The sequence below is a fragment of the Staurois parvus genome, unplaced genomic scaffold (assembly GCF_062004578.1).
Source record: "Staurois parvus isolate SC_StPar_1 unplaced genomic scaffold, SC_StPar_1.0 ptg000102l, whole genome shotgun sequence".
In the NCBI taxonomy this organism is placed as follows: Eukaryota; Metazoa; Chordata; class Amphibia; order Anura; family Ranidae; genus Staurois; species Staurois parvus.
Window position 1 is genome coordinate 2,751,244 of NW_028317898.1, and position 20,964 is coordinate 2,772,207.

Genomic DNA, 20,964 nt, shown 5'->3' on the forward strand with positions numbered 1-20,964 from the left:
TGTTTACTAAATCCATCACATAATTAAAATATGTTTTGTTGTATCTGCATAGATTTCTGTTTTTCTTTGTTTCTATGTACATGTGAGTGGCATTTTAATAAAGCCTCTATTTTTATTCAAACATTACTATGGGATGTTCCTCTGTGTTCTTTTTCCATTAAATGTCATCAAGTAACTTTTGCACTGATGTCACTCTGGCTCTGCATCCATTATAAAGGATGTACAATGCTTACATGAATGTCCTTTTGCTCGGACAATGGATGTTAAACAATATAGAAACATTCATAAGTGTAAAAGTTCAGATCTCATTTAATTTGTATTGATAGAAAACTGATTTTTTAAAAATCTTGTTATACGATAGTTACACACAACAAATAGGAGTTTGGTCTATGAATTTATCAGTGTAGTCAAAGGTCAAATGAGCACACCCAAGCTGACAGCTAAAAAAAGGCTGTGTTGACTTTGCGTCATATGTATTTCATATCTATAAAGTTTAACTTACAATGAAGTTTAAAGTTCGTGCTGTAAATAACACGAGAGAGAAACCAGGAAACAGACTGTAGATAATTTCACGCTGGCTGACATGCACCATGGCACTGCACCATCGTCTCTTGCTGTGGCAGAAGATATTACTGGGAATCCTGTGCTTTCCACTGCTGCCCATCTACCTGTGTGTGTACTGCCTATGTGAGTACTAGTCTACATACTTTACTGTCAGTTGTCTAATGCAACCTATTTCAGTTCTGCAGTAGACGTGTACATACTGTACAGGTCTGCTATATTTGTACATACTGGTGGGCAAAGTTAAGGGTTTTATTTGGATAATGGAAACAGAAGAAACACATTACTGGAATATACAGTGGGAAGATTATTTTATCAGGTACTATTGTAGCACTGACAATTTACACAGTGTTTTACATATATACTGCATATTGTTTATTTATTACAGGTATTTATATAGTGCTGTCAATTTACACAACACTTTACATATATATTGAACATTCACATCAGTCCCTGACACTGTACAATCTAAAGTCCCTAACTCACATTCATATACTAGGGCCAATTTGGACAGGAGCCAGTTAACATATCTGCATGTGTTTGGAGTGTAGGAGGAAACTGGAGTACCTGGAGGAAACCCATGCAGGCACAGGGAGAACATGTAAACTCCAGGTAGGTGGTTCTGTGGTTGGGATTCAAACCAACAACACTAGTACTGCCAGCCAGAAGTGCTAACCAGTTAGCCACTGTGCTGCCCACATCACTTCCTGCCAGGGGCGGACTGACAACTCATGGGGCCCCCGGGAAATAGGGGCTCATGGGGCCCCTGTGTCCTTGCCCAAACTCAAAAAAGCCTATGAAAAAGGTACCAGGGGCATCTCATGGGGCCCTCTACTGAGCCCGGGCCCTCAATAGGGGATCATGGGGCTCCTTTGTCCTTGCCCAAACTCAAAAAAGTCTATGAAAAAGGTACCAGGGGCATCTCATATGGCCCCTACTGACCCCGGGCCCTCGGGCAGTGCCCGAGTTTCTAAATGGTCAGTCCGCCCCTGCTCCCTGCCTTCAAAAGCTTACAATCTAAGGTCTCAAAATCAAATGCATACATACACATACTAGAGTCAATATAGGCAGGAGCTAATTAACCTACCAGCATGTCTTTGGAGTGTGAGAGGAAACTAATGCAGGTAGAGGGAGAACATGCAGGCTCTGTGCAGGTAGTGCTGTGATTGGGACTCAAACCGACAACTATAAATTATATTTATTCTATTCTCCATCAAGCCAAAAAGCAATGTGAAAAGTGAACCAATCTATACCAACCAATCATCATTGTCTTTCATTATTGTGACTGTTCGCAGATGATAAAAGGTGAAATCTAATTTGTTTCCATGGAATAGGATTACTGCCCTTTGTACAAAATCACTGCCTTTTACAATGACCTGGAGTTGGAAAGTGTGTAATCTACATACTATAAGTAGATTCTATAAGTACATCTACAGTGAAATAACAGTTTTATTCTCCTGAGAAGAGAAATTGAATTTGTTATTCCCCATTAAATATAGACTGTGCATAGAAATACTACAGATGAGAATAACATAATGTGCAAAAATCAATTACTATGTGCTTAGAAATGTACTAAAGGGAAAGTATGAATATGAACACGCATTTTAAATTGTTATTACAACACTTTAACACTCTAAACCACCTCAGCTCCTGCGCCTGAACACCCCTTATGGACCAGAGCAATTTTTAGCAATTTCAGCTATAGGTTTATTGATTAAGCAACATCATTATATTGAAGTAATATCTAGAAGAGCAAATGGGATAATCAAAAGATGTATAAAAAAGTTTACAAAATATTCCTCCTAGATTGTAAACTCTTGTACCAAATAGTATTGCAACTGTAATGTCTACCTTCATTTTGTAAAGCGCTGCGCAAACTGTTGGTGCTATATTAATCCTGTATATTAATAATATTAGCCAAAGGGAAGAGGAGAGGAAGGAATTAATTAGAGATTGATATAGAGATTGAGGGTTAAAGGATATGTTCACTTTTGGAACATGTTACATGTTTCACCCATTTTAGGTTGGAACATGTAATATGTTCCCATAGCTGCAACCGCGCCTCCCTCTGACAGATAATATGGGGAGAAGATTCCCCGTACTATCAGTCAGATTTGAAAATAGCACGGCTGTGCGGGGCTCCACCCACATGGCTGCCTCATTCATTCGCAGACTTCCATAAATGAATGAACTACAAGTCCCGACAGTCTTAGCGGCTGTGGGCTTGAAGTTTTCAATGAACTACCACAGCACTGTGGAGCACCGTGGTAGTTCATTGAAGCTTCCTATCCTGTACGGGCAAGCAGATATTCTGACAGGTCTGCAGGAGACTTGCATGGCATCAGCCATCTACTGATTACTGGTGCAATGCTTTCCACGCTCAATTTGATAAACAATAAATGCACATTTTTTTACCTGCAAAAAAATTTGCATTTATTATTTTTGTCCAAAAGGTGAACTTATCTTTTAACTAAGAGTGCATAAAAGGTTAAATAGGAATAAGGGTTTTTTTTTTTAATTATTATTATTGTGAGGTTACTAGAACTAACATATACAGTAGATCAAAGAACTGATCAAACTACATTGGAACAATGATATTGTTACAATGTATTTATCAATAAAACCTACAGCTACACAAGTGTTACAGTCTATTATGCTACACAGAGGGTTCCGGGTGATTTCACTGGATATAGTGGCCAGCGGGTTAGTAATCCCCATGCGCATGGTGTCTCTAGATGAAGTTTTTGGAGTGCACCATATATGCCTGATATTAGAAGGAGTTTTTTTTTACACACCCAACATTTTTGCAAGCTTACTTGTCCAAATTTATGTTAATGCAATAAACATTGAGATTTGTGGAAAAGCCGCAAGAGGGAGCTCTTAGAGGCTCAGTGTCTCTAACAACTATTAATAATTATGCACTATGTTCAATGAGCCACCTGGCTGCTAATGGTAGGTTTACTAAAGGAAGAGAATTCCCTTAGCCCTTACAAAACTTGTTTATGTCAATCATCCAATTACGTGCAAAGGAAATGTCTATTTTTTCCATGATTGAGTATTTGAATTGAACAGTGATTCACTGGAGTGTGAACATTTTGCTTCATTAGTAAATCAACCCCATAGACTTCAGGAAAAATTGACACTAACTTCCTGTCATGTCTTTGGGACAGGAAATACAAAGGGGACACAATTAAATCCTGATAGGGGATTCTGCCTATCCCCCAAAAATGTCTAAAGTTCTACTTTAATGCATGTATTTCAGTAGACAGAGCATTTAACGCCCAACTCCAGGAAGTCTGAAAACCTTCCCTTGCAGTGGGGCTGGTCAGGTCAACCGTATAGATCTAGGGGAGAGTAAAAGCGCTTTACCTTGCCCGATCCTGTGCTTCCCTGGCAGATAGAGCTCGCTTGTGCTCCATCGGTGGACGGTCCCTCGGCATCATCACATCCAGTGCAGGGCTATGAACTCTACATTGGTCTTGATAAAGTCAGGACCTTAGACTGCTGGAGAAGATTCTGTAGGAACTGGTTTAGCAACACAGATGATCTTCTTTTTTATGTCCTTTAAACCTAAATGAGTAAAAAAACTATTGCAGTGTCGGCATAGTCCCACCACCAGTGAAAATTTCTGTTTCCAAGAGTTGGGCTTTAAGGTAAACCACAGCAGCTTGTTACTGCATTTAGTTACACCAGCAAATATTGGTTTCTAAAAGGTTATACAACATGATGCTGAAATAAAGGCGTGGAAAATCAAAGACAATACTGATAATATGATGTTATAAGGAAATACTGCCCAAACAACCAAGCTTGAGCAGATGTCACCCTTTAAAATTGAGTTGGCTGTCTTCAATGAGCATACAAGCTGTTATAGTCTTCTATGGTGACATTCTTATTGACTCCTACTTTGACAGACACCATTGTTACAGATTGTACAACATTCCTTCACACCAAATCACTGTAAATCTCCATCTGTCACATGTTGTACTGTGCAGTTCTGTTTGCACTTATAAAGTAACTAAATATAACTCTTGGGAGATTGGGCGTTATTTACAACCAATGGTAAGCTTCAGAGGTCATAAATTGGCTGTGATCACCCAACCAAAACTGTATCCCTACCCTGAGACTTTTACTCTTCTGCTCTGGAAATATATAAGGGTTAGTGAATGAGTAGGTTTTTAAAAAGTAGATGAGAAATGTTGAAATTTCCCAGGCTTTTTTACATTCTACAAAAGTTACTTGTATTTATAATATTTTTTAAATAATTTTGTATAAAGTTTTATGTAGTTAATTTTAACTTTTGCATGTGCTCACTATTGGTGGAATTAGCACATCTACATTAACTTAAAATTTTCAGCAAGTGTTTTAGGGCACATTGCAGGTAGCAGCTTTCTCATTTATTTGGTGTACTACACACCTTTCTCCAGGGCCAGGACAAGGGGTGGGCAGGAGGGGCGGTTGCCCTGAGGATTTGGGGGCTGTGATAGCATGGGAATGGGGGGGAGGAAATTTGAACTAGGAGGGTGGATTTGTGTAAGGAAGGCAGATTTGGGAGTGGGGGTGGGGTATTTGTGTTGGGAGGAAAGAGGCTTTATGCTCAAGAAGGGAAAATAGAGGGGTAGAGGATTTGTGCTAGGAGGGGGGATTTGTGCTGGGAGAGGGGGTTTTGGAGGTGGAGGGGGGGGGGGTTTATGCTCAAAGAGGAAATCTTAGGGGTAGAGGATTTGTGCTAGGAGGGGGGATTTGTACTGGGAAAAAGGGGAATTTTTGTTTGGGGGGAATTTTGGCCTTAGGAGGTAAGTGTGAAGATTAGTGCTTTTTTAAGGGGGGAGGATGGCATTTTTGCTGCCACATAATGCTCGTACCTTTTTGTTTGGTGGGGGAGGAGGGGGGGCGCCATTTGGCATCTTTGCTTTGGGCTTTAGATGACCTTGTCCCGAAACTGCCTTTTTCACTAAAGAATAAAAGCATAGAATTGTTTTTTACATTCTACCCCAAAAAGCTTATAAAAGCATCAAGTAAAAATCTTGAAATTCTGACTTCAGACAAGATGATAGGCACCTTTAAATTTCCTTATCATGTTATGTATGTTGGCATTTCGATGTTTTAATGTGAATCTCTCATAGAAGTTATCAAATATAATAAAATGAGGCTGGAAACATTCCAGGTTGATGCAATTAACAGAATAATATCCTCTATATGTGGGGACTTTTTATGTAGCAGCAAGTCCAAAGAACCTTTATATATAAAGAAAATACTAACAAGCAGGGACGGACTGACAACTCATGGGGCCCCCGGGCAATAGGGGATCATGGGGCCCCTGTTTCCTTGCCCAAACTCAAAAAAGCCTATGAAAAAGGTACCAGGGGCATCTCATGGGGACCCCTACTGACCCTGGGCCTTTGGGCAGTGCCCGAGTTTCCAAATGGTCAGTCTGCCCCTGCTAACAATTCTTACTGAAAGGTAACAGGACCGGATCTAGCCTTTCTGATCTGGGGGTGCAGTAGAAAAAAGTCAGGGGGAAAAATGTCAACACTGTGTGTGAGTCACTGAGAATCTGTCACACAGTGTTACGACCTGGGAAACACTAGTGTGTATTAGGCTGACACAGAACCTGTCCCACCCTTACATCAGGGTCCCTATCAGAATGCCTCTTTACATCAGGCCCCCTATCAAAGTTCCCCCTTACATCAGGGTTCCAATCAGAGTGCTCCCTTACATCAGTCTCCATCAAAGTGTCCTCTTACATCAGGTGTCCCATCAGAGTCTCTCTTACATCAATTGCCCCAACAGAGTGCCCCCTTACATCAACTGTCTGCATCAGGCTGACTCACGGATCAGTGGATGCACTCTCACAGACCTGGGGGGGCACAGCTAAAATCTGGGTGGGCACAGCCCACCCCAGCACCCCCATAGGTACTATAAAGTATAGTCCAAAATGTTAAAACACATGTACGAAATGGCAACAAATTGATCAAGACATAATGACAGTGCTAGACAATATAAGAACCTAAGCCTGTAAAGCATGTAAAGCATATAGCAACACCCGACGCATTTTGAGACTCTTTATCTCTTCTTCAGGCCTGTATGTATTTAGCTTCAAGTTTTTTTCTGAAATATAAGATTAAATGTCAGGTAGTCATAAACAATATATTAGATAGTACATTTCTATAGAAGAAAAACACTTACCTAACTTGTATAGCCAAAAATAAATGCTCAAAGTCGCCAAAGATATAACCACACATGTAGAATATGCTGTTGCCACCTGATGTCACAGAGGGGAACTGCCTCCAAAACAGCAAAGCCTAAACCACTGGGGCCAGCAGTGAGCGGCAGGGGCCATTAAGTGCAACAAAAGTGCTGCCAAATAAAATGTAAAAGGATAACTACAATAAATATGAAACCAAGGTTGCACAGGAGATGCACACATAATTGGTGCCTAGATATATATGCATATATATAGAAAAAGGCTTACATTTTAAATCATGTTTAAATGGAGAATTGGCTGGAAGGGACTTATCAGTGGATGATCTAATTAATATCTCAGTATGGCAGCCATTACCTTAAATGAGACTGCTGATGATCTAAATAGCCCAGAAATTCATAAGAAGGGAAAGGAAGAAAAAAGAGAGCACAACTAAGTAAATCTATATAGAGCACATGTTGAAGATCAGGAAAGGAAAGAATTGAGTTCATGTATTACACTACATACCCGTTAGGGGTAAAGTTCCATGTTAATGAATTTAAGTGAGTCTACTTTTGGTCTAAATCAAGCCGTGTATATTGACAAGTATAGTTCCTCATAGGGTTGCATACAGTCCTCTGTGGCTATACTGTAGTAAGGCAAAATCTGTAGATCCCAAAACATAAGTGAGCAGCTATTCTTATGATTCATTAGAAACTGAATTTTTTGAGTCTTATGAGAACTGCTGTTCTTAACTTTTGTAAACAGAAATGGCAGTTCAGATATTTTCTCATCACATTTTTGCAGGGTCTACTGAACAGCAGAAGAGGGGAACATGGCTACTTATTAAAGGCATAGCGTTTCACATCGGTGTCACTCCCCAACTTTAATAAAATTTTGGCCAACATTTCATTGGTGCTGAAGAGTCTAGTTTCACTATGGCTGCAGGGGGCTGCCACAGAAGAGCTGGGTGGATCACTGTTGGCATGAATGCAATACAATTATTCATATACCTGTGGTTGCAGCAGTGCATTGTATTCAAAACTAAAGTCAGAAGAGTTTACATGTTCATGTATGGGGCTGTCTCATCTGTCTCATGCATGAAACTGTTTTATACGTTCAATAAACAATCCACTCAAATCTAATGTAAACAAATGGAAAGGAGAGTTGCTTTGCTTTTAAACAAGAGTTATCTCATCTCCTAGAGCACTGGTCTCCAAACTGTGGCCCGGGGGCCTGATGTGGCCCTTTACCTGCCCGTGTCCAGCCCTTGGGGCTTTATTACTCCCAGTGACACCAACAATTGGGCAAAATACTTCCCACTGACAACAATGATGGGGCGCTATTCCTTCCACTGATACCAAAGATGGGGCACTATTTCTCCCACTGACACCAACAATGGGGCACTATTCTTCCCACTGACACCAACAATGAGGCAAAATTCCTCACACTGACACAAACAATGGGGCATTATTCCTTCTCCTTGATACTGATTATTCTGCCCACTAATACCATTGATGGGGCATTGTTTACTCCAAATGACACCAGGGCATTTTCCACTCACACTGACAGACAACCCCCCTTTCCCCAAAGTTTGAAAATGGTAAAATGGCTCTTTGTTTATAAAGTTTGGAGACCCTCTCCTAGAGCAACGGGAAGCTGAGAAATCAGGCCCCCTATAACATCATAACCCAAGATCTGTTACACCTTGGTCTCTTGGTGCCTTTGGCTTTCAACAAATACCCTGCAAACTTCCCTCCTGATAGCTGGCCTGGATTTTACTGTGTAGCATTATAAAGTGTTACCACACATACCTGGCACATTTTTATTTTTATTTTTAATGGCCAATCCTATTACTATCAGTCTCTGATAATATAGTGTATACTCTAAGGGAGGAGCAGGACTATCTGATCACTGTGGAATTTACTGCCCAGGAGATTACTAAAAGATAGAACAGTCAAGGACGTATTTAATAACATGGTGTTAAAAGTAATTGTGAGTAGTGTTCCCTGACATCCAGTCTGAAACCTGCTTTCAGCAGGCTCTTTAAAACTGATTTCCAATATAATGCTATAGTTATTGCATGCCACTGTTATTTGTATTATCCCATTAAATAAGATCCCTGGAATACATATGCAAGGATGCTATTATGAGAGTGTAAAATAGATACAGTTTGCATTTCCCATTGCAGCCAAATTATCATTCTATGTGGTCATTTTGTAGTGCTGGTTGAAATTTGGTACAATAGGACAAATCTGACAGTTTTTATTCACCATATTATATTACGTGAAAACTCTTGACATGTGGATGGGTCGAACCTAAATTGGGCAGTGGACGAGTTTAGGATGGGTTGCCTATTGATTATGTGTCCAAAGTGCAAATTAGCAGATTAGTGATGAGTTACAGCACACTGACTATGAATGACAGCACAGACATGTATAAGGAACTAGCATGCATGCAAGGTGAGGCACACAGAACATTCCTAAAACAAGATTAGGAGGTGAGGAAGGAATAGTTGGAAATGTCTACTACTAAAAGAATATACAATAAATATCTTATTTCTTTAGCTTTACTTAAGTTTACAGAAATTGAAAAAATCTCCCACAATGTATTCTGTTCTGCGTTCTTTGCAGAGAAAGCAATAAAATTAACAAGTTTTAAGACCTATTTGTAACAAAACACCCACAGCTTGAAAACAAAGACAACATATGGTCTAATGGTAAGGTAGAAAGCTTCAAAAAATAGTGGGGGAGATTTACTAACTGGTGCACTCCGAATCTGGTGCAGCTGTACATGGTAGCCAATCATCTTCTAACTGTAGTTTGTTCAATTAAGCTTTGACAATAAAACCTGGAAGCTCAACGGTTTCTATGTAGAATTGTAGCAGCTTTTGCAGCTTCCAGTTTTATTAAATAACCACCACTGTTTCAACTGTGAAAGGATAAGTTGTCTGAGAAAGAATCAGCCTGTAAGATAGTAGGTGTGGTTGTCTAACTACAGTAGCCACTTACTACTAGTTTAGGCAGGGTTGTTCTGTGCTCAGTCCCACCTCACCACCTCCAACATGACGTATTATGAATTCTGAGGTCAGTTCATAATATATTATAGATGTTTCCACATATATTTGCAAACATGTGTGTAACACTACCCCCTTAGGAGTTGCTAGAGAATTTGAATCCCCTATAGTCCTGCACAGCCAGGCACTATACATCTTCACACAGGCTTGCATCCAGAGTAAAAAAATCAGTCCTTGAGCTTTGGTTTATGTTGTTTTATTTAGGGGATTTTGAACTGGGATAGGGTTAGGGGTGTACAGGATTCACAAGGATGCTGATAAACTGAGGACAACTTCCTAGAACTATTTACAAGCCTTCTCTGCAGCACAGTCTCTGGGAGAGAGCTAGCCAGCATCTCCTTAATGTACCACCTCAGATCCTAGATGAACCTCACCTCTTCACCCAGAAATCTGGAGGTGTCCCTGAACAGGGAATCCAGTTACAGCCACTTTAAGAAATAGACAGTCCCTGGTAGGTGGCTAATTTGTTTTTTCCATGAAGCGAAAACAAAAAAAGAGCACACCAACCTTGCGCATTACCTCAGTAAGCCAAAATGTATTAATTACAGAATAATACTCACAAACACTGAAGTATATCATGCATGTAACTCCTCAAATGGTCTAAGGATAAAAGCAGCCTGCGCAAGTCCCATCAGAGGAGTGGACACTCAGGGAACAACTGACGCATTTCGAAGGACGAACCTTCTTCATCAGAGCTTGCAAGCTCTGATGAAGAAGGTTCATCCTTCAAAACGCGTCAACATGCATGATATACTTCAGGGTTTGTGAGTATTATTCTGTAATTAATAAATTTTGGCTTACTGAGGTAATGCGCAAGGTTGGTGCGCTCTTTGTTTGTTTTCGCTTCACAGTATTGGTGGGGCTTCCCCAGTCTTGTTTGGAGCTGAACAACCCCATATGCACTGGTGGTAGAAACTTCCAAGTCCTGACTCCATCTACCTACCCTGTGTTGGGTCATAGAGCGCAAGAGAGTTTGTTTTCTTTTAATTTGTTTTTTCCACCAGAGTGCTCCTTCCCCTATCCAACAAGGGGGAATAGGTGTACTCACTCAGATCCTCTCCCATACCGCTTGTGGGCTACTGGGCTACTCCTTCCCTGCCATACAGGTTGTCCTCTCTCAGGGAGCCGGTGAGCTCTTAGCTTTCCTCCTTTTCAGCTCTAGGCCTGCAGATAGGCTTCATCCCACTGGGCCTCCTCGCAGCCTCCTGCTCTCAGCCTCACATCTTCCACCGGAAACTCTCCCTCCAACTCTCCCGCAACTGAGCAGGTTCCAATACTTTTAAGGGTGTCCAGCCCCCTTCTAACCTCCTGACGGGGATTGGCCAAGACCCATCAAGAGAGCAACCAGCTACTCCTCAGATTCACCCCTGCTGCTAGGGACTTCCTCCAAAAGCCCTATAGCACGAGGATATTCCAGAGGGGCTAGCCTGCAGAGCCTCTTAGCCCTGACCACAATTTGACCCCTCTCTGGCTATTACACCTGGGCTGCTACTCCATGTCTAACCATGGGAGTCTAGCTCTTCCTAGCTAAACTAGAAGGGTACTACATGTGCAACTAAAACCTCTCTTTTCATCAGGTTGTTGGACAGTGCCATTTTGTTTTGTTTTATTGTAGGTTAGCTGGTACGTGTGCTGCTGTTTGTTCGTGCTGTGCAAATTCCTTCCATGTGCACCTTACTGTAAACGTTATTTATAAATTGGGGTGGTTGTCATTTTTGTATAGTGTGAATTAGATTATTGTTTGTGTGATCATTTTTGTATTATATGGTCATGGCATTTTCCTTCTTAGATCCCAGTATGGTAAAAATTTTCTTACTTGGGTTCTCAGGTTATATAGTTTAGAATCCATGATCTATACTGGTTTGGCCTTATTGCTGTTATTTTTAAATGAACAGGAGCTTAAAATTCTAGCTTTATTAATTTAGATCGTGCAGAAGGTTACAACCCATAGAGCTCTTGAAGTGTTAAATTGAAACATTTTGTTGTATTTATAGGTTTAAAAAAGAAAGAAAAAGAAGAAGATGTAGGAAAACAAAGGGACTCAGGTAAGTTATCTGTTGGTGATTTGTACTCCCCCAAATTTAAGTGAACCTTTACTGGCCAGAAATCACAGATTTAATTTCTCTTTGTTATTGACTTTTCCTGCCTTCAAGACTAAGCTCCAGTATAGTTTTCTTTCCTCTGTCTAATGACACTGCCTCAATGGCTAGTGTAGCGCTAACCCCACAAGGGCCACTTGATAATGCTTGTCCCCAGTGGTTGCCCTGACCTTGCAAGCCTCCCGACATCTGACACTCTGGGTTCAAATATATTTCAACAGTATAGAATAATAATGCAAGAGACACAATTCTCTAGTAACAGCTCTATATTAGACTTGTTCAAAAATAATGGGTTTAGGACATACAACCCCAATTAACACATAAAAACAGAACAATCAATTAGCAATGTTTAATAGATTATACAGTAATGAGAAGTAAGCTTCAACCATTTAATTGCAACACCAGCAGCAAGAGGGGGAAGAAAAAGCTCCCTCTGGACCACCGACGCCGCAATAGGGAATGCAGAGAATTATGTCAATATATACTCTGCTATGAATAGATATAAATACCCCAGTTTGAATAGAAATGGCCTTAAAAGAGGAGGTCTCTTTAACTAGATACTGCAATTTGAGACCTGTGATGTTTAAAAATCCTGATATGGTGGTATCTGCTGTCTTCTGCTAGCAATGGTGGGGGCCCAAAAATCCTATTTACCAGCGGTGGGCACATGTGCTTTTGTTCTAGTCAAGTTTGACAAACCCATTGTAAAACCAGAAAATTGCAAACCCCATTAAAGTCAAGGAGAGACAAATCCTGAAAATCAATTTTGGCCATTTTCAAGGCTAATAGACAAGGCACTGTCAAAAAGGGCTTGGGTAGCTGGGCACTACCAGGATGGACATGTGCCAATGCAGAAAAAGAATATAAAAAATAGAGTTGAGCAGGAAGCAGTTTTTTTAAGTGACTTAAAATGAAACATTAAAGAAGCACAATTTCTTTAAAAAAAAACTTGCTTGGGGATACATTAAACCTGCCTGTAAAGTGGCATACCTGTGTAGGACATATTAGAGCAAAAGTGACATTCAGAAAGAAAAAAAATACTGTTTGCTTCTAAATGACCATAGCCAGCCACCTGGTAAACATGCAGGGGGTACCCTGCCAATGTCCCTCTTGGCAAGGCATCATTGCTCCATGTTGATGGGGACAAGAGCCTATACCCTACAATCTCAGTCCTGTGATTGTAAAGGTTCGTGAGGGGGGATTTAAAATAAGGGGGCCCTAGATATCTGCCCCCCCTAGTTATGAAAGAGTAAGGGCTACATAGTACCCTAGTTACTAATTTAAAAAAAATAGTAAAAAAAAGTAAAAAGTAAATAAACACACACACTGTGATAAAGTCCTTTATTAACGACAACAAAAAAGCCCACAGGAAGTCTCATGATATAAATTCAGTGTCTATTGCATCATCCAGTGATCGTTCCAGTGATCATTTAGAATGAATGTCAGGGATCTCCCCGATCCCTGCCGCGATGGTCTCGGCGCAGGCGCAGTGCACCGCCCTGTGCAGGGACACGGGCACTAGGTCCGGGCCGGCCGCGGCGTTCGAGTTCGCGCATGCGCAGTAGAAGCCGCGGCCGCCCGCTGGGCACCAATGGCAGCGCAGGGCGGGATATTTAAATGGCCCTGAGCTGTCATTCAGTGCCTTCTGGTCTTTCCTGCATCCTGTATCCTGTGAACCTGTACCCTGTAAGTTATTGACCCGGATTGTACCTGACCTTGCTGTTTTCTCCTGTTCTGACCCTTGCTTTGCCTGACCTCTCTCTTGAATGCCCCCTATTGGATTTGACCTGCTGTTGCTGACCTGGCGTGTGACCCGACCATTCTATGCCCGCTGCCTTGTACCTTGCCGCCCTCTCTGTTACCGACCCGGCCCGTCTGACCTTGCTCATCCATCCATCCATCCCGTGCAGTGGGGTCTCCTGACCTCCTCACATCAGACTCTTCCCCGTGGGAGCCCCTTGCGCATACTACTACCACTGACGGACGCACCCAGTAGTCACGACCTGGTCTCAGGGAGCTCCAAGTCCATCCCCACCATCAGGGGCCCTGGTGAACAAGCACCCTGGGACTTAGACTCCGTGCGCTGGGGACGCCTATTCAGTGGAGTGCTAGTCGTACCGCCGGGCGGTCCCTTACAGTACCAGAAGGCCATGACTGAGTCTAGAGGAGGTCCCTCGCCGCTGGAGGAGATCTGCAGGCACCTGTCCAATTTGACACAGACCGTATCGGCCCTGCAGGATAGATGTCAGCGGATTGAAACTCAATTCCAGACCTGCACTATATCCGCTGCCGCCCCACAGGCCGCGGTCCCCACATCTCCAGCTGTAGCAGCCCCTGTGCTGGTGTCTGGGGCATCCGCACCATTCCTGGCGGCCGACCCCCGAGTACCCTTACCTGAACGTTTCCACGGGGACCGCACACACGTTTCAGATCATTCCGCGAGTCCTGCCTCCTCTATTTTGAGCTACAACCCCGAACCTTCGTGACTGAATCCGTGAAGGTGGGGTTCGTCATCTCCCTCCTGCAGGGTGAACCCCAAGACTGGGCCCATCGATTACGGGGAAAAAACGACCCTCACCTCAGTTCGGTTGACAGTTTTTTTGATGCTATGGCCATCCTTTATGATGACCCGCAGCGGGCAGCTTCTGCTGAAGCTACTCTGTACACGCTCCGGCAAGGCCGCCGAGCGGCGGAGGAGTACGCAGCTGAATGTAGGCGGTGGATGGGGGATACTCGCTGGAACGAGTTCGCACTCCTGCATCAGTTCCGTATTGGCCTATCAGATGGCCTGAAAGACGAGCTCGCCCGGGTGGAGGTACCTGAGACTTTAGAGGACTTAATAGCACTGACCATTAAAATTGACCGTAGACTGCGGGAACGCAGGTTTGAGAGGTCCGGCCAGGGTCATGGAAATCCCTGGGGATCATTTCAGGGTCCCAGTCAAACACCTAGGCCAATCATCCAAAACCGGCCACCTGGAGACAACCCCGAACCCATGCAGCTCGGCCTGGCACGGCCTAAACTATCCCCAGAGGAACATCTGCGCAGACGATCCCAGAACCTGCGCCTCTATTGTGGCGAAGCTGGTCATATGGCGCGTTCCTGCCCGCAGAAACTGAGTAAGTGCACCTCTTCTTCCTTATCCATTGGCAATGTTGGTCCATCCCAATACTTAGTGGTACCGCTTTCCTTTCAGCTTCCAGAAAGGACCGTGGAAGTATCGGCCATAATTGACTCTGGGGCATGCAGCTGCTTCGTGGATATTAATTTTGCTCACCAGCAGGGTATTCCTCTCCAATTTAAACAGAAGGGGTTCAATATTTATTTGGCCGACGGTTCCCGAATAAAATCGGGGGTAGTGAACCAGGAAACCCCCTCCATCACCACTGTCATTGCCGGCCAGCACCAGGAATTCCTCTGCCTGGATGCTATAGCTTCACCCCTCTTCCCAGTCATTCTGGGGCTCCCATGGTTACGGGCCCATAACCCCCAGATTGACTGGGAGACCGGAGTAATCACGTTCCCTTCCCCATACTGTCGGATATACTGCCGCACTTCGGGCCCGGGGGCCCCCCAAATCCTCCTGTGCTCTGAGGGGGAAGCTGAATTAAAACAAGTAATCCCTGCGGTCTACCATGGGTTTCTAGATGTGTTCAGCAAACGGGGAGCTGATACTCTACCCCCCCACCGCCCTTATGACTGCCCCATTGACCTGTTACCCGGCTCAGAAATTCCTTTTGGGCGAATCTTCCCCCTTTCAGAGCCCGAATTGGGGGCCCTAAAGGAATATATCGAGGACAGCCTCCAGAAGGGGTTCATCCGCCACTCCACCTCACCGGCGGGGGCGGGAATCTTCTTTGTTGAAAAGAAGGACAAAACCTTAAGGCCATGTATCGATTACAGGGAATTGAACAGGGTCACGATAAAAAACCGTTACCCACTACCGTTAGTACCTGAGCTGTTCCAAAGTTTAAAGTCAGCAGTGGTTTTTACCAAGCTGGATCTGAGGGGGGCGTACAACTTGATTCGCATAAGGGAGGGGGACGAGTGGAAGACGGCCTTCCGCACCCGCTTCGGTCATTTCGAATATCTGGTCATGCCGTTCGGGTTGTGCAATGCTCCGGCCACTTTTCAACACTTTGTAAATGATATTTTTAGGGACTTTCTGGATGTCTTTGTGATCGTTTATTTAGACGACATTCTGATTTTCTCCCCGTCTTTGGGGGAACACAGAATACATGTAGCAAAAGTATTGGGGCGGTTGCGGCAGCATGGGTTGTACGCCAAGGCAGAAAAATGTTGTTTTGAACAATCCAGCATTGCCTTCTTGGGCCTGATTATCTCCACCGCGGGGGTCGCGATGGATCCCCAGAAGGTCGCTGCAATACTGGATTGGCCTGAACCCACAGACAGGAAAGGCGTCCAACGATTCATCGGCTTTGCAAATTTTTACCGGAAGTTCATCAAGAACTTCTCGGGTCTGGTCTCCCCCATTACTCAGCTAACCAAGCTGGGAACCCGATTCAGATGGACACCAGAAGCGCAGGGAGCTTTCGAAGTCTTAAAGAAGCTGTTCACTTCGGCACCCATTTTGGGTCACCCAGACGCCGCTCTGCCCTATATCTTGGAGGTAGATGCATCGGAGAATGCGGTAGGCTCCATCCTCTCCCAACGAAAAGGCACCAAGGAACTGCTCCACCCTGTAGCGTTCTTCTCACGGAAGCTGACCCTAGCGGAGAGGAACTATGATATCGGTGATCGAGAGCTACTAGCGATCAAAACGGCGTTAGAGGAATGGAGGTACCTGCTGGAAGGTGCGGTGCACCCCATCTTAATATTTACTGACCACAAGAACTTAGAGTATCTGAGAACCGCCAAGCGTCTACGCCCGCGACAGGCGAGATGGGCACTATTCTTTTCGAGATTCAACTTCCACATTACGTACCGGCCGGGATCAAAGAACACTAAGCCGGATGCGTTATCACGGATGTACGAAGACGCCAAGGAGACCCCAGTACCTGACACCATCCTGTCCTCGGGTAACTTCTTGGTCCTTCAGTCGGACCTTCGTTCCAGGCTAATGGAGGCATCCACAAACTTCTCTACCCCAGGCGGAGGGCCGCTCCGGAACAAGGGGGGACTCCTATGGAGGGAAGACCGAATTGTGGTGCCGGAAGAAGCCCGAACCTTGGTCTTGGGGCATTGCCACGACCACCCAATGGCGGGGCACTTTGGCCCAGAAAAGACCCTGGAACTTCTCCGACGCTCATTCTGGTGGCCAGACATGGCTAAGGATTGTAAGGGCTATGTCAGGTCCTGTGTCACCTGCCAGAAGAACAAGCCATCAAGAAACAAGGTTTGGGGTCTGCTGCGACCCTTACCTATTCCTGAACGGCCTTGGCAAAAGATCTCACTAGACTTTATAGTCGAGCTTCCGCCATCCCAAGACCACACGGCAATCCTGGTGGTCGTGGACCGCTTGTCCAAGATGGCCCACTTCATCCCGTTGAAGAAAACCCCCTCGGCGGCCGAGACCGCGCGAGTCTTCATTCGTGAGGTAGTCAGGTTGCATGGGGTCCCCGAAGACATTGTCTCGGACCGAGGGGTCCAGTTCACGTCCAGATTCTGGAGGGCACTGTGCAAAGCCCTGGACATCAAATTATCTCTCTCCTCTGCGTTCCACCCTCAAACTAACGGTCAAACCGAAAGGACCAATCAGACCTTGGAGCAATACTTAAGATGCTATACCTCGTTTACTCAAGATGACTGGCTGCCACTTCTTCCTTTAGCGGAATTTGCGTATAACAACGCCCGCCACTCAGCAACAGGGCAATCCCCGTTCTTTGCCAACTATGGCTTTCACCCAGTCTTCCTCCCGGATTTGGTGTCGGAATGCCCAGTACCAGCTACACAAGATGTGGTAACGTTCTTCGCTGCGAACAATAAGAAGCTTCAAGTGGCCATCAGTCGGGCCCAGGAAGACTACAGGAAAGCATTCAACAGGAAACGGAGAGGAGATCTGGTATTGCGGCCTGGGGAGAAGGTTTGGCTGGCGACGTCCAATCTAAAGATGCTTTGCCCGTCAAAGAAATTGGGACCCAAATTTATAGGCCCCTTCTGCATTAAACGGATGGTTAACGAAGTAGCCTACGAACTCGCCCTCCCTGACACGCTCAAGATCCACCCGGTCTTTCATGTGTCCCTGCTGAAGCCAGTGGTCCCAGATGCCTTCCCTGACCGGGAATCTAGACCCCCGGAAGCGGTAACGGTCGAAGGAGAAGAAGAGTTTGAGGTTGAAACAATCCTGAAGTGTCGAAAGAGGGGAGGCCAGACCCAATTCCTTATCAAATGGAAGGGCTATGGTCCTGAGGACAATTCTTGGGAACCAGCCCATAATGTCCATGCACCCAGACTTGTCCGGAGGTTCTTTCGCGATCACCCGTGGTGGAGAGATCGGATGGGCATCCGGAGGCTGCCCGTAGGGGGGGGGGCAATGTCAGGGATCTCCCCGATCCCTGCCGCGATGGTCCCGGCGCAGGCGCAGTGCACCGCCTTGTGCAGGGACACGGGCACTAGGTCCGGGCCGGCCGCGGCGTTCGAGTTCGCGCATACCTGACCTTGCTGTTTTCTCCTGTTCTGACCCTTGCTTTGCCTGACCTCTCTCTTGAATGCCCCCTATTGGATTTGACCTGCTGTTGCTGACCTGGCGTGTGACCCGACCATTCTATGCCCGCTGCCTTGTACCTTGCCGCCCTCTCTGTTACCGACCCGGCCCGTCTGACCTTGCTCATCCATCCATCCCGTGCAGTGGGGTCTCCTGACCTCCTCACATCAGACTCTTCCCCGTGGGAGCCCCTTGCGCATACTACTACCACTGACGGACGCACCCAGTAGTCACGACCTGGTCTCAGGGAGCTCCAAGTCCATCCCCACCATCAGGGGCCCTGGTGAACAAGCACCCTGGGACTTAGACTCCGTGCGCTGGGGACGCCTATTCAGTGGAGTGCTAGTGGTACCGCCGGGCGGTCCCTTACAATGAATGACACAAATTCAATGCCTAGGGTTGAGCTGAACTGCTCTGGGTTCGGTAAAAGCAGGGTTTGGCACACTTCAAAGAAATTTGGATGCCAAACCTCATTGTAATCAATAGGAGGCAAATCTGTCACATTAAAAATGCACATTTTCTACACTAATAGGCAAGGGTTGTCAAGAGAATAGTGTGGGGGGTGAGCACTATGCTGGGGAACATGTATAAAAGCAAAAAAAATAAAAAATTCTATTCAGTCAGGAGAGTGCTTGTTTAAGTGCTTAAAGTTAAACAGTTAAAATGCCCAGTTCCTTTAAATAACATGTCTGGGGGTGTCCTAATCCTGTCTTTGGAGGGGTGAATCTCTGTGATGTACAGAAAGTTCTGCAGCAGCACTGACATTTACCAAGGAACGTGTTTACATTGACAGCAAATTACATTTCATTGCTGGCTTCTTTAGAAAAAAAAACATATACAGATCCCTCCAATGATCTGCTGTGTATTTTAGGGGCCTTATGAGGGGTCTGTGTGCTTTTTTCTTTTTTTTTATTAAGAAACAGGCAATGAAATGTAATGATATCGTTGTCAGGAATCAGTGATACCAGGATCCCATGCTTCAGTATCAAAATTTTCAGCTGGCAGTTGGCTTTCCTGTAATAGGTATCCAAGCCACCACCATTCCAGGGCTCCTTGGTGTGATTGTACCTGTTGAAAGCTTATGGAGAACCCCATGCCATTTTTTCAACTGAAGCCTGTACCTTTGCTTACATGGTTGGTGATTCCCAACCATGGAAGTGAATGGGGCTGAGGACTTCAGTGGCTGCTAGGACTCCTCTGCACCCACTGGCCTTCTTAACAACCATTGACAAATATTACCCTGTCAAGAGTAATAGTGGAAATAATACTGCTATTATGCATGATGTCCAGCTCCCATCTTCTCCAAAAGCCCAAATAGCCAAAATTCAGTTTGAACCTGTGTTTGGACCAAACCTTGAGCTCATTCCTAATGAAGACCCATGCATGGTGATCCTTTTCTGAAGCTCTAACTACTGATAGTACACTGGTCAGCTGATGAATGTCAACAAGCTGGCTAGTAAAGCTATCTGACATTGACCATATTTAGTCAATGACATCACCCAGGATTTCCACTGGATTATATACAATGTAAAACAAGCCTGTGTCTTAGAAACTAATGAAGCTTATGTCTCTCAGTGCAGGAAATTGCCAATTAGATGTGGTAGTAATAATGCAGAAGTAGCAGGTAGCTCATGCAGGCCATTTAGTCTGCCTGGTCCGTAAACAGCAAGAGTTGAGGATGAACCTTGCACCTCCCCAAACTAAATCCCAACTAATTGGTGATTGAAATGGAAAGATAACTTTTAATAGCTTAACATTACACAACAAACTGTGTGACAATTACATGATATAATGTTATTAATAAAATTGGAATTTTCCTTTAAACTTTATTAGGTATAAAAAATGCTAAATATCTTTACCTAAAACAATGGTTAGCACTTCCGCCTGGCAGTACTAGGGTCGTTGGTTCGAATCCCAACCACGGCACCACCTGCCTGGAGTTTGCATGTTCTCCCTGTGCCTGCGTGGGTTTTCTCTGGGTACTCTAGTTTCCTCCCACACCCCAAAGACATGCTGGTAGGTTAGTTGGATCCTGTCTAAATTGGACCTAGTATATGTATGTATGAATGTGAGTTAGGGACCTTAGATTGTACACCCCTTGAGGGTTAGAGACTGATGTAAATGTACAATATGTATATGTAAAGCACTGCGTAAATTGATGGCTCTATATAAGTACCTGAAATAAATAAATAAATAAAATGAATTCATTTTAAGGCTATCCTAATAGTAATGCAATATCTCTATCAGGTGACATAGTGGATTCAGCAACTGCTACCGAAGACACAAATGCCAAGTCACCATCTACTAGTAAAGGTACTGAGAAAATAGTCTAAGAGATTCAATAAAACCTTGCTGTTTGTAAGATGCAGATATTATCTATAGA

General features: G+C 44.3%; 1 protein-coding gene across 1 annotated transcript in view; it reads left to right on the forward strand.

Annotated features, from left to right (window-relative positions):
- The first annotated feature begins 9,137 nt into the window (after positions 1 to 9,137).
- LOC149467756 (uncharacterized) overlaps positions 9,138 to 20,964 on the forward strand; it is a 28,871-nt gene continuing 17,044 nt past the window's right edge. The window contains exons 1-3 of the mRNA XM_089671264.1: positions 9,138 to 9,204; positions 11,813 to 11,863; positions 20,829 to 20,894. Coding sequence (XP_089527390.1) covers positions 9,138 to 9,204; positions 11,813 to 11,863; positions 20,829 to 20,894 — 184 coding nt within the window. The remainder of the gene's footprint in view (positions 9,205 to 11,812; positions 11,864 to 20,828; positions 20,895 to 20,964) is intronic.